Source organism: Chiloscyllium plagiosum, chromosome 25 (assembly GCF_004010195.1).
Source record: "Chiloscyllium plagiosum isolate BGI_BamShark_2017 chromosome 25, ASM401019v2, whole genome shotgun sequence".
Classification (NCBI taxonomy): domain Eukaryota; kingdom Metazoa; phylum Chordata; class Chondrichthyes; order Orectolobiformes; family Hemiscylliidae; genus Chiloscyllium; species Chiloscyllium plagiosum.
In genome coordinates, this window is record NC_057734.1 from 12,173,917 (window position 1) to 12,186,320 (window position 12,404).

General features: G+C 39.3%; 1 protein-coding gene across 1 annotated transcript in view; it reads right to left on the bottom strand.

The window, feature by feature from the left end:
- The window catches only part of LOC122562564 (transient receptor potential cation channel subfamily V member 4-like), a 168,512-nt gene that overhangs the window by 23,207 nt on the left and 132,901 nt on the right, over positions 1-12,404 (bottom strand). Inside the window, exons 10-11 of the mRNA XM_043715497.1 lie at positions 5,951-6,249; positions 3,930-4,109 (exon numbers count right to left, since the gene is read on the bottom strand). Of these exons, the coding sequence (XP_043571432.1) occupies positions 3,930-4,109; positions 5,951-6,249 (479 nt within the window). The remainder of the gene's footprint in view (positions 1-3,929; positions 4,110-5,950; positions 6,250-12,404) is intronic.

Consider the following 12,404-nt stretch of genomic DNA (forward strand, 5'->3'; position numbering starts at 1 on the left):
CCTTCTTGACCTGCAATCTTCTTCCCGACCTCTCCGCCCCCACCCCCTCTTCGGCCTCACCTTAACCTCCTTCCACCTATCGCATTCCCAACGCCCCTCCCACACGTCCCTCCTCCCTACCTTTTATCTTAGCCTGCTTGGCACATCTTCCTCATTCCTGAAGAAGGGCTTATGCCCGAAACGTCGATTCTCCTGCTCCTTGGATGCTGCCTGACCTGCTGCGCTTTTCCAGCAACACATTTTTCAGCTCCAGTTTCCCTTGGCCAACTTGTGCCCAAAATGGTGAGACTCTGCCCCAGACGCACACAATGGATGCATCCAGTGTCATAAAAGCAGGGTCACTGACAAGGGAGGGATAGGAAATTGGGATATTACACTTTATAATGAATGAAACAAATTTCACAGATAGAAATTATAGCTAAGAAATTTTTTTTTTACACATTTGTAATTTAGTTATGAATTTTCAGAATCCGTTTTGCTAATTCCTCCCCTAGCTGTTGAGAACTCCAATAGAATCTAAATTAGCAGTGACCTGGGGGAAGCTGGTTCCCCCAGTTGGGGATCAAGAACCAAGTCACAGTTTCAGAATTTTCAAACGGCATTGAACACTGAGCTGAGAAGAAATAATTTCACTCAGGTACAGAAATCTCAGAAATTCTCTATCCCGGAGAACTCTAATTTGACTCACTGACTTTACTTAACAGAGGTTAATAGATTTTTGGATGTTCGGGAATTAAGGGACATGGAAACACTTCAGGAAACTGCGATTGAGGGAGAATATCAGCAATGATCTACTTGAATGATGTAGCAGTCTTAATCAGTCAAATGACCTAACAGAGCCCCTGGATAGGTTAAAAACTGAGACAGGAGGTATGACACTGCTTTCTGTAAAACAGGAGAAATGGACAGGATACATCTGAGGATACTGAAGGAATTAAGCATGAAAATTGTGGAACAATTGGACATAATTATCACACCCTCCTTAAACACAGGGGGAAGTGCTAGGGGACTGGAGATCCATGAATGTTATACCCTTGTTCAAAAATGCATGCAAGGAGAAACACAACAACTTCAGCAGGTCAGCAGAACCTTGGCAGTGGGAAAGCTTTTACAATGATAATCCAGGTGAAAGATTATCAGTAACTTGGACAAGCACAGATAAATTAAAGAAAGCCAGTTTAGATTTGTTAGAGGTAAATCATGTTGAACTAATTTGGTTGAATTGTTTTCATGAGGTGAAAGAGAGGGTTGACAAGGATGCTGCAATTGATGTGATGTGCATTGACTTACAAAGTTTCACCTCAGACTTGCCAACGAAGTTGAAACACTTGGCTTCAAAGGGAAGGAACAGAGAGACCCTGGCAGTGTATGGACAAAATTGTTAAAAAGTGGTGGGGCAGGTTGAAAAAGTGACTAGCAAGGAACTTATGCCCTCCCCTGTACTGAACTTGGTGGCAGGATAGGGACACTTAACTGATGGTGGGTAACAGGTGGGGGACGCTGTCGCCTCCCATTTTCACCCTGGCTAAAGTGGTGGAAAGATCCTACACTGTCATCAATTGAGGATCTTAAGTAAATAATTAATAATTACTTAAAAGTCTCTTCCCACCCTTGATGGCATTAACCCAGCAGCAGAGAGGGGCTTGGCAAGCAAGGAAACAAACAGGGGCCCAAAATCAAAGCCGATCTCTGTGTTTTTCACAAGATCGCACTCTATGTCTCCAAATCTGGGCATCACACTTTACGAGGGATGTGGAGGCTTTAAAAAGAATAATCAGAAAAGACTTGGGAGAATGCTTCCAGGGATGTAAAGGTGGACAATGGCCTGGTAAAAATTATCATTAGACTATTAATCCAGTGACCCAGGTAATGTTCTGGGAACCTGGGTTTGAATCCTGCCATGGAAGATAGAATTTGAATTCAATAATAATCTGGAAATATGAGTCTAATGATAGCCAGGAAACTATTGCTAATTATCAGGAAAAAAGCCCTTCTGGCCTACATTTGACTGCAGACCCACAGCAATGTGGTTGACTCTTAACTGCACTCTGGGCAATTAGGGATGGACAATAAATGCTGACTTAGCTAGTGATGCCCTCAAATAAAAAAATTAAAATGGGTCTTTGTTATGCAGATCAATTGGAGAACTTGGGGGATGTTGGCTTGAGAGAACATTCAGAGGGGATTTGATAAAGTTGTTCAAAATCATGAGGAATCTAAACAGGGAGGATTGAAAGAAACTACTGTCGGCTGAAAGGGAGATTGAGTTGATACGGATTTAAGATGAATGGCAAAAAGGGGATTAAAAAGTAGAACTTGCAGAGAGCTAGCACAGATATGATGGGCCAAAGAATTTCCTTCTATCTGTAACATGCAATGGTTCTGATTTCTTATATTGAGATCTCCCTGTCACAATGTAGCCCAAGGAAATGCATTGCCACAGGGAGAGAAGCAGCTGCATCATTTCCTTTTATGTGGGGCTTTCTGACCCAAGGCATGAAATGCTGGAAACACAGAACATGATGCTGGAAACAGTAAGGAAAGTCTAGCAAGTACTTTACCAGTGACTGAATTGACATGGATTACAAAAATAAACAAGCCAAGAGACCTACTCCACAGCACATGTGAAGTGATAAAACGCCATCATCAAAAATCCTGCTTTATTACCAATATTTGTTTGTTTTCTTAGAGATTTTTCCAAGTTTTGGTTTCAATTTTAGTATAAAACAGTCCCTTGGTGGTTGTGACTCCTTTATATTAAAAAAAAGACTTACATCTTCAACATTTTTAGTAGCCTCAGGATGGACAAAAGCACTTTAAAACGAATGAAGTACTTTTGAATATAGCTCCTGTTATAATGCAGGAAAACCAATTTTTGCTCAGTGAGGTCCCACAAACTTCACTATTATAATATTCTGAGAATATTTTTCGTGATATTGATTGAGGGATAAGTTGTGGACAGGAAAATTCCCTGGATCTTCTTTACTTGTACCTTGATTTAACATCGTACCAACATTCTAGCATCATTAACAGTACAGATTGAAGTTCTAATTTGCCCCAACATTAAATGTTTGAGAGTGATATTTTAGATGATTCAATTGGTGTTACAATACATTAACTATGGGCTCAGCTACGTTGCAAGACAAAGCTCAATGAGAAGCTGAGCCCTAGCAATCCGAATGGTTGCAGCTTTGTTTCAAACGCTGAATTAGCTGTTTTCCACCATGTACCGACTGAAAAAATAAAAATGATAGGGTAGGGCTGGATCGACGGGATGGGATTCTTAAAAGGGTTGGTGTGGACTCGATGGGCTGAATGGCCTGCATACCATAGGCATTCTATAACTGACACCTCCTTTAATTGTGTGAAAAGTGGCCATGGATCTATGCTCACTTGCAGTGCAGTGATTTACTTGGCGGAGAGCTCAATAACTGGGGGCCAAGAACTGAAATTAATTGGTAGAATGATCATAGAAGATCTGAGGACAGGTTTTCTCATCCAGAAGGTGGTAATGATCTTGAACTCTATCTGAAAGGGTGGTGAAGGCAGAAACCCTCATCACATTTGAAAATACCTGGATATTGAATTAAAGAACAAGGGTATGGACCAAGAATTGGAAAGTGGGATTAAGCTGGATAGTTCCTGCTTGGCTAGCAATAATATTATAAGCCAATAGCCTTATTCAGTGCCATAAATGTTAATAAAGCTATGATTTAATAAAGATGTTAATAAAGCTGGTGAAGATTTGCATGTGTATGTCTGTGAGAATGTCAGCTGAGAAGGTAGTTTTGTTTTGTGTAAAATCTCCATAGTCAAGAAGCTCACTTGTGAAGGCTCACATGTGAACAATGGCCAGTTTTTCCAGCTGGTACTGGAAGATGCTGAACCAACACCTGAAAAGAGAGAAGGAAGGAAATTGGCTCAATTACCTCTATCTTTCCATTGTAGACCAGTATCTCCAGCAACGACACCTCCTCCCCACATGTGTCTATTGCTGAGAGATCGTAAAGCGAGGAGTACACTGGCCCATAGGCCCAGTCCCTAAATTTACGAGAAAGGTGACGAGCGCTTTCATCCTTTATCTCCCTCCTGATAATGTGCTGAAAAACCTGTCAAAAATAGGAGGCCAGGTTATTAAATATTATAGAGTTAAAACAATTAGATATAAAAAGTCCAAAAGATTTGAGAATGTTTGCACTATCTAAAATCTTTGTGGTGTTTCATTCTGTGTATCCTAAAGCATTGAACAATAAAGTTCATATATCATAGTGCCGTCACTATTAAAAATGTAACAAGTGCAACAACATGTGCTTTTAATGTAGTCTACTTGGACTTTAGCAAGGCTTTTAATTGGGTACCATGATAACAAAGGTCAAAAATAAAAAATTGCTGGAAAAGCTCAGCAGGTCTGGCAGCATCTGTGGAGAGAAATCAGAGTTAGTGATTTAGGCCAAGTAACCTTTCCTCAGAACTGATAGCAAAGGTCCATGGGATCCAAGGAAAGTTTGCAAATTAGATCCAGAATTGGCTGAGTGGCAGGAAGCAGAAGGTAAGCCTGTGTCCAGGAGGATCCCACAGGGATCATGTTGGGGCCCTTGCTGATTGTGGTTTATATAAATGGTTTAGATGTAGCAGGTTTGATTATTAAGTTAATGGATAATACTTAAAATTGGTGAGGCAGTAAGCAGTGAGGAGGATAGCCTTAAACAACAACAGGATAAAGACAGACAATCTGATCAGATGGGTTGATCAGTGCAAAAAGGAATTCAATCCGGATATGTGTGAGATGATGCACGTAGACGGGACAAATAAAGCAAGGGAATATATGATGAAGAGTAGGACCCTGGAAAGCACTAAGTATCAGAGGGACCTTGGTGTGCATGTCCACCGGTCACTTAACCTATCAGGACAGATGGATAAAGTGCGCATGTGGCATATTTGTCTTTATTTGTTGAGGCATAGAGTTTAAGAGCAGGGAGATTATGCTGGAACTGTATAAAACGGTAATTAGGCAACAGCTAAGAGTAATTTGGATTCCAGAACTGTACAATATCAGAGGGATGCCATAACACTGGAGAGTGTGCACAGGAGATTGGTCAGCATGTTACATGGGTTAGAGAGTTTCAGTTATGAAGCTGATTTCCTTGGAGCAGAGGAGATTGAGAGGGGATATGATTGGGAAGTATAATATTATGAGGGGAATAGACAGGAAGGAATATTTCCCCTTGATGAAGGGATCAATGACCACGGATTATAAATTTAGGGTAAGGAGCAGAAGGCTTCAAGGAGATGTGAATAAAAACTTTTTCACCCAAAATGTGATGGGAATCTTGAACTCACTGCCTGTAAGGGTGGTAGAGGCAGAAACCTTCATAATGTTTAAGTAGTATTCAGACGTGCACTTATAGTGCTAAGACATGCAAGACTCTGGACCAAGTACTAGAAAATGGAATTAGAATAGTTTTTGATCAGCACAGACATGGCCCGAAGAGCCTTTTTCTGTACTGTGGGCCTCTATGACTCTATAACCAATTTGTGCACAGCAAGCTCCCACAAGAAGCAGCAATGTGACACTCTCACCCCAGCCACAGCTGGTACTGACAGCTGAATCTTTGAAGTGAAGCAGCCGAACAGATTTCTGTTTGTCCAACCAAATAAATGGGGGGAGGCCATGCCATAATTTTAGTTCCAGCCAGCTACGCACTGTGCCATAACCATAAAGAACAGCGTCAACACAACCGCCATCATAGCATGGACAATTTGCAAATCCAATTCCCCAACTTCTCTTATACTTAGATCATACAGACAGCTCAACTCCTTTCTGTCCATTACTGGCAGCCCAGCACAAAACTATTCTCCTCCTCTCGCTATCTTTCAGAAAGATACTTGAGAAAATTTCACTCATATGCAAGATGACCTTAAACAACTGTCTTAAGATCTACCTATTTACCCCAATCTTGCCAAGCTTTGCTGCCATCTTGAGTGGCGACAGCCCGTCATTATTTAAGATGGCCTCCAGGTTGCAGTTTGGGTACATCTTGGCACATTTGATGAGGAACAAGTCATACATTTTAGTCAAAAACTTGGTATTCTCCCTGGTGTTATCAGCAATGGCAACCAAAGCATGGAGCACGGTGTTTCCCCGTGAGTCCTGTCTCCGCAGGTCCGCGATCTTATCTGGGTTTTCAGTGAGGTAGTTGACGATATCTGGCTGGTTTGTGCAGGCAGCCAGAGACAGGGGTAATTCACCTGAAGAGATAAAGACCATGAACAATTAACACATGTCAAGAAACACAAAAATAACCCATTCAGTTTTGGGAGGGGAGAGACTGGTAGACTTATCAGGGGTCTGCTGATTTTTATTTACGGATCAAATGTTGTTGAGAAGGGTCGCATGAGCTACTGGGAGCAATTGATAAAATTTTGTGGTGTTTAATAACCTTTTGGGAGATTTGAGGAGTTCTTGGGGAGATTCTGATCATTTTCAGGGGTCCTGATGGACTTTGCAGTGGTGCAAAGACTTTTCCATTTTTGCCACTCCCAGAGTCCTTGGCTAGGTCCATCATAGATGAAATATTAAAGCAAAGTTCACATCATTCTTCCCAGTCAGAAGCCCACTCTCGGAGCCTCTGCTGTGGAAGATCAGACTATCAGATGGATGCAATTGGAAAGTCAGATGTGAAGTGAACATTGGGAAATGAAAATCTTTGAATAACCATTCATACCCTATCATACCCCACTATCAACACTGACTCTTCCACTGAGTGTACTGTGTTTACATGTGGCAGATGCAAGGGTCACATTGGGTGCTTCTAAAGTTAGTATGTATCCAGAATTCCCCACCGACTATCTCAGAGTTGGTCCATTATCCCATTTCCAAATATGTTTTCCTTTCAAATCCACACCCTGTGTAAAAAACTGGCATTACAGATCACTTCCTTTGGTTTGGATCCTGTTGGTAGTTCCTAAAGTTATTTGGCTGTGATATGAGAGGACAGCTTATGGCCATTTTACGACCAGTGTTCATTCTTGTCTTTAGAGGGTGAAAAGTTGAATGGTTGGTATTATGTAAAACTCACGGAATGGACTCTACATATTAGGGCCTCAATTGCTGACTCCCAGCCTTGCCAAAATGAAGGAAATGAGGGATCTTGATGGTTAGAGATTAGAATCAAGAGAATTTAGGAGTTGAGAAAAATCAAGTTAATAACATTCCAGTGAACTTTAATAAACACATTATTCAACAATAATTCTGATCCATTCATGGGATCCCAGTGAATATCCCACTCCCTCCTGCTGCCCTTGTACAAACACAATGCAGATCTAAGGGCCTATTATTGGGAAGCATAATGGTGTGAAATTGTCGAGGATGTTTATAACACAGGAATTTGTGAGGAAAATAATTACACTGTTCCCAGTCTTGTTAATAGAGGCTTCTTCTTGCTCTAACTGAAAGAAACTTTCCCTAATTTTACATGTACCAAAATAATTTGGTTGTCTTTGTTAGTAGTATTTGTCTTGATCCCATTTGATGTTAGTACGGGACAAGTCAAGTGTGAATTGTGGCATGATTGATCATGTTTTGTTTCTTTCTGGTTTTAACAAAATGGTCTTTCACTGAAACATAACCATGCAATGTTGAAGATTCAGTTTTAACACTAAAACAGAGGTTTATTAAATCAAAGAACTGAAGAAAAATTGGGTAAACTAAATTATTTATATTGACATAAGTTTAAAGATTTTAAACACATGGTAAAACACAATCCCATTTATCCCAACAGCACTCATTTTCAGTTCTCACAGCAGGGAGAATTCCCTTCTCTATCATATCTATAGAGCTTGACTAACTGTGGTTTCAAATTCCAGTCTTGAGAATTTTAAAGGCCCTTCCTTGGCTCTTCATATAACTGAGCTTAGACTTTCACAGCTTCAAAGAACCCCTTCAGTGTTGTAACCAAACACTTCTGTTCTAAAACTTTAAAACTAAACTCTTTAATCTGAGGCAATCGATTTCTTAGCAGTTCTAAACTCTTATTTAGAGGCAACTGTCATACACATCCAGCATCAGCCAAGAATTTCACCAAAAGCTTCATCCAAGTTATGGGTGTTTCCCTTAAGCAAGAGAAACAAGTTATTCAAAACAAAACTTTTAAACTGAAAACCTAATGGACAACTGCTTACTTTTCTCACTCAAAAATTCTCTCAATGAGAGCAAAACCACATTATATCCCAGGAATTTGCTCTCCCACTTTTTAAAAAATATATCATGGTTACAGAGATACCTATGAGTTAATCATCAAACCCTTCCAGACACAGATCAAAACTTACCACTGCCTCAAATCCAAACTCTTAAAGACGTGGTTTTAAAATACAGGTAAATCGCCCTTCATACATCATATTTCTGCTTGGTAATCCAAATGTTCTCCATCTTCTTGAATGTGATTGAAAAGAAGAACTGGAGGTGACATGTTGCAAGCTTTTAATTTCACTGCCTCAGTTTCCACAAAACCTGGAGTATGATGGCAATTCTAGCTGCCAATCTGACCCTGATGGGGACTTGCTCCATTTTTCATAGGGTGCATGGATTATATATGCATACAGTACTCTCAACTCCACTGCATCATTCACATATTTTAAAGGGTAGAAAATAGGAAAGGGTGGGAAATCTGCGGGAAATAGAGAAGCCCCCTTTTATCTCAAGAAATGTTTGCTGGGCTGAGGCTAAATGCAGGTGAAGTGCTACTTTATCTTCTGGCTTCCACCTTGAAAGCTCAGCAAAACCTTCTCCAATAACAGATGAACATAAGGGTCATTACTCAGATGATTATGAATTCTTGGAATTCTCCTTTACAAAAGCTTTTGATGTAAAATTATTGAACATACTCAAAGCATAGATTGATGAAATTTTGGGCACAGTACCAAGCGAAAGTGGGTACCACAGGAAAGCAGCATGTACTGTATATATCCCTTATCTTTAAAAGAGTTCACATTCAAGGATTTCATATGCACTGTGTATACAATATTATAACTTTGCAGTTAATCTGCAACCTGCAGCAATAGAAATCAGTTTATTTGTCGTAATGACTGTTTCATAACTTGTAATGTGTTTTATGGTTTTAAATAAACCCAGGGAGTTCATCAGTTTCTAATGAGCAACTGATTACCAGACAATTATCATTAACATAAGAGATTAGAAGTGGAAGATCAGGCATGATCTTATCAATTGTTGGAACACGTTTAAGGGGTTGAGTGACTTGCTTTTGCCCATGCCTTTCCTTCATTCACTCACACATGCAGGAGATGCTGGTTGAGTCAGCATTTATTGCCCTGGAGAATGTGGCAATAAGCTCCATTCTTGAACCATTGCATTTCCCATGTTATGTTCTGGTGCTGCTTTTCAAATGACTAGAGGTAGAATATAATTATAGCCCATCTTCCTGAATCTTATTTTCCCACCATGCTGAAGCTCCAGGTTTCCTACAGCAATGTCATTCAGGCAAGTAGTGTGGGGGAAATCAAAGATGTGCTTCACTGGCATCAACATACCGTTCAAAGCATCCATGCATGTAGTGACCTATACACAACACAGGATATTTGGCTTGGAAACAGTTGAGGAAAAAGTGTTAATTATTTACAGTTAATTCTAGAATCTCACATTGCCCACTATCTGATCTGTGGGCCTGTGCCAAATATCAAATTATTAATCCATTATTTACCCCATTAATTTAATACACTTTTCATCTGACTAGGAAAATGGAGTAGGAAGCAACAGCTGAGAGACAATTTTTAAAAGATACTAAGAGTCCCAAAAGCAATATGTCATTGATCATAGTGAATGCAATTTAAATGCTTCTACAATAATCAAAAATGATGAACATCCACTGAATCCCAAATTTAATGCAGTACCACACATAAAAATACAAACTTTACACACTACATTGCACAAGAGGAGCAATGGGCCATTTCTCACTTACTCACATTTTGCATCTTGTTACAGAACATTGATAGTGCTGCTGATAATAGGAAATTCTTTATCATACAATATGAATGGAGTAAACTTGCAGCTAAAGTAATAACAGAAACTAAGGTATTGATTGGATGCTACAAAGAAGAGACTTTAGAATTACTTCTGGAAAGATTTATTTAAATTGGTTGATTGGCCTTTTTCACCCATACTTATGATACAGCTCACATGGTACATCACACCTACTTCTCTCCATCACTCAAATTTACAAACAGAGAGCTCTGGTTGAGGTATCCCATCCCTCTCATCAAGAGAGGTCTTTTGTTACTTTTTGTACAATCAATTCCTGCCACGAGCCTAATAGCAGAAATGAACCTGACCAATGTGCATTTGCTGATCAAATCCGTTGGAAAACGCACAGTGTTGGGCAATGTTGAAAAGTGCCAGAAACCTCTATGGTTTATAAATGCTTTATATTATTGCCATTGAAAAGAAACATGTGGCAAGATTCCAGATAGAGAAATAAAATACTTCTTTTGTAGTGGGTTTGTAGGGTGCCAGGATTCCTGTACCTGGAGGCAAATCCAACATTAAACTTGCTGGATGCAAAATAAGCCAAAACAAGTTGGCATTCCCAGCTAACTGGCTTTTTGTAAAATAACACAAGACCTGCAGTTCAGGAGTAGGTGGCCACGGCATTCCATTAAACTGCACTTAAACAGTCACAGAAACATCTCTTCCTGTCCACCTCGCTAGGGGCTGTGAGAGTATCACAGCCTAGGGTGTGAGATGATATGTCAAGTTTATCTATAAGGGCAGCAACGAGAAGCTAAGCAATTTTGTGCCATTGGGCTGAAAGTGTAAAGTGTAAATACAATAATTATTCTTAGAAAATTATGAATGGATGCTTCTTTTTTGCATTTATAAATAAATTGTTTAAGCCCAACCTGTTTTGTTTTACAGATTGTCCCTTGTTAATCAGCCACTTTAATCAGTTTAACAATTGGCTTATGGAATCTCACGAGTTCTTTTCTGAACATGCCTCCAGTGGAAGGTAATTTGATCCATTGTTCTTATTTTATTACGTAAAAAAATTTGTCAGCAAAATTTAAATTTAATGTGATTTTTGAGACAGTGGCAGGAAACAGAAAAAAAGCTGAGAAGGTGCCAAGTTGATAAGACTGTTTTAAAGAAGCATAAATAGGAACAAAAAAGTGCCAAAGCTCGGAAGCTGTGCTAAAACCACATGATTAATTGATTTGCTTCACCTACAGTATTTCACACAATTTAGGAACCAAACTTTAAGAAGGATACCAAAGTCCTGGAGAAGGTGAAGATGAGTTATACTAGAAATACAGCTGGAATGGTCAACTTCAATTACATAGAGAGACACAAGCAGCTGAAATTGGTCTTAGAGTGGACATGGTTAAGGAGAGATTTAAGAGAAGTGATCGAAATATGAGGCTTTTGATAAGTCAAGAGTAAGTTAATAGACATCATTAATTTAAGATCATCAAAAGAAACTGGAGATTTTACATAAAGCTGTTGTATAATCTGGAATATTCTATCTGAATAAAGATAGGAGTAGATCCATTAATAACATTCAAAAGTGACCTGGATAGAGGAATATTTATAAGGCTACATGGAAACAAAAGGGGCAGGGAACATGAAACAAAATGGATTATATCTTCAGAGGTTGGCACAAGGGTTTTGGGCTGGGCTGTATAACTGTCATCTACCTGTGATGTTTGATTCATTACATTATCTATGTTTATATTTATGATTCATCTTGGCTGAGCCCCTCCATTAATAGCAGAGCTGTTAAATATCATTATGATATGTCTTATCATCAAGGAAACCCTATCATATTAGATACACAATTTATCCTCCCTCTGCCATCTCCAACACATGCCACTCAGCAACTGCCCAGAGAGAGATGCTAGGGTGTTTACTGCCTCCTGGCCCTCTAAGGTATAACATTAGATTCACAACCTGTTTCATCCAAATTCATGAACCATTTTCATTTCACCATTATTCTTTTGCACAGTGCAATATATTGAGTGACTTAAGACCAGTCCAAATTTAGACTAGAGTGCCCAGAAAGTTTTTAAACATGAACCAAACCCTCAAGACATATTGTTAAGAATGCATACAAGAACCTTCATTCAACGAGATTATATATTAAGCAAAGAACAAACACATACCCCATGATTTTAATTAAAAGAGCTGGAAAGATAGCTGTGGACAGTATGTCCACTATTTTCCAATATTTTATCCAGGAGCCAAAACACGAGCAGAAATATTAACCTTCTGTCAAAATTCTTACAACATATTAAGTGTCTTTTCCATTTACTTCTGCACATGGTAACCAAGAGTGAAAAGACAGGACAAGATTCTTTAAATATGCTGTTTGAGGAAGCCTTGGTATTCTAATGGTGGA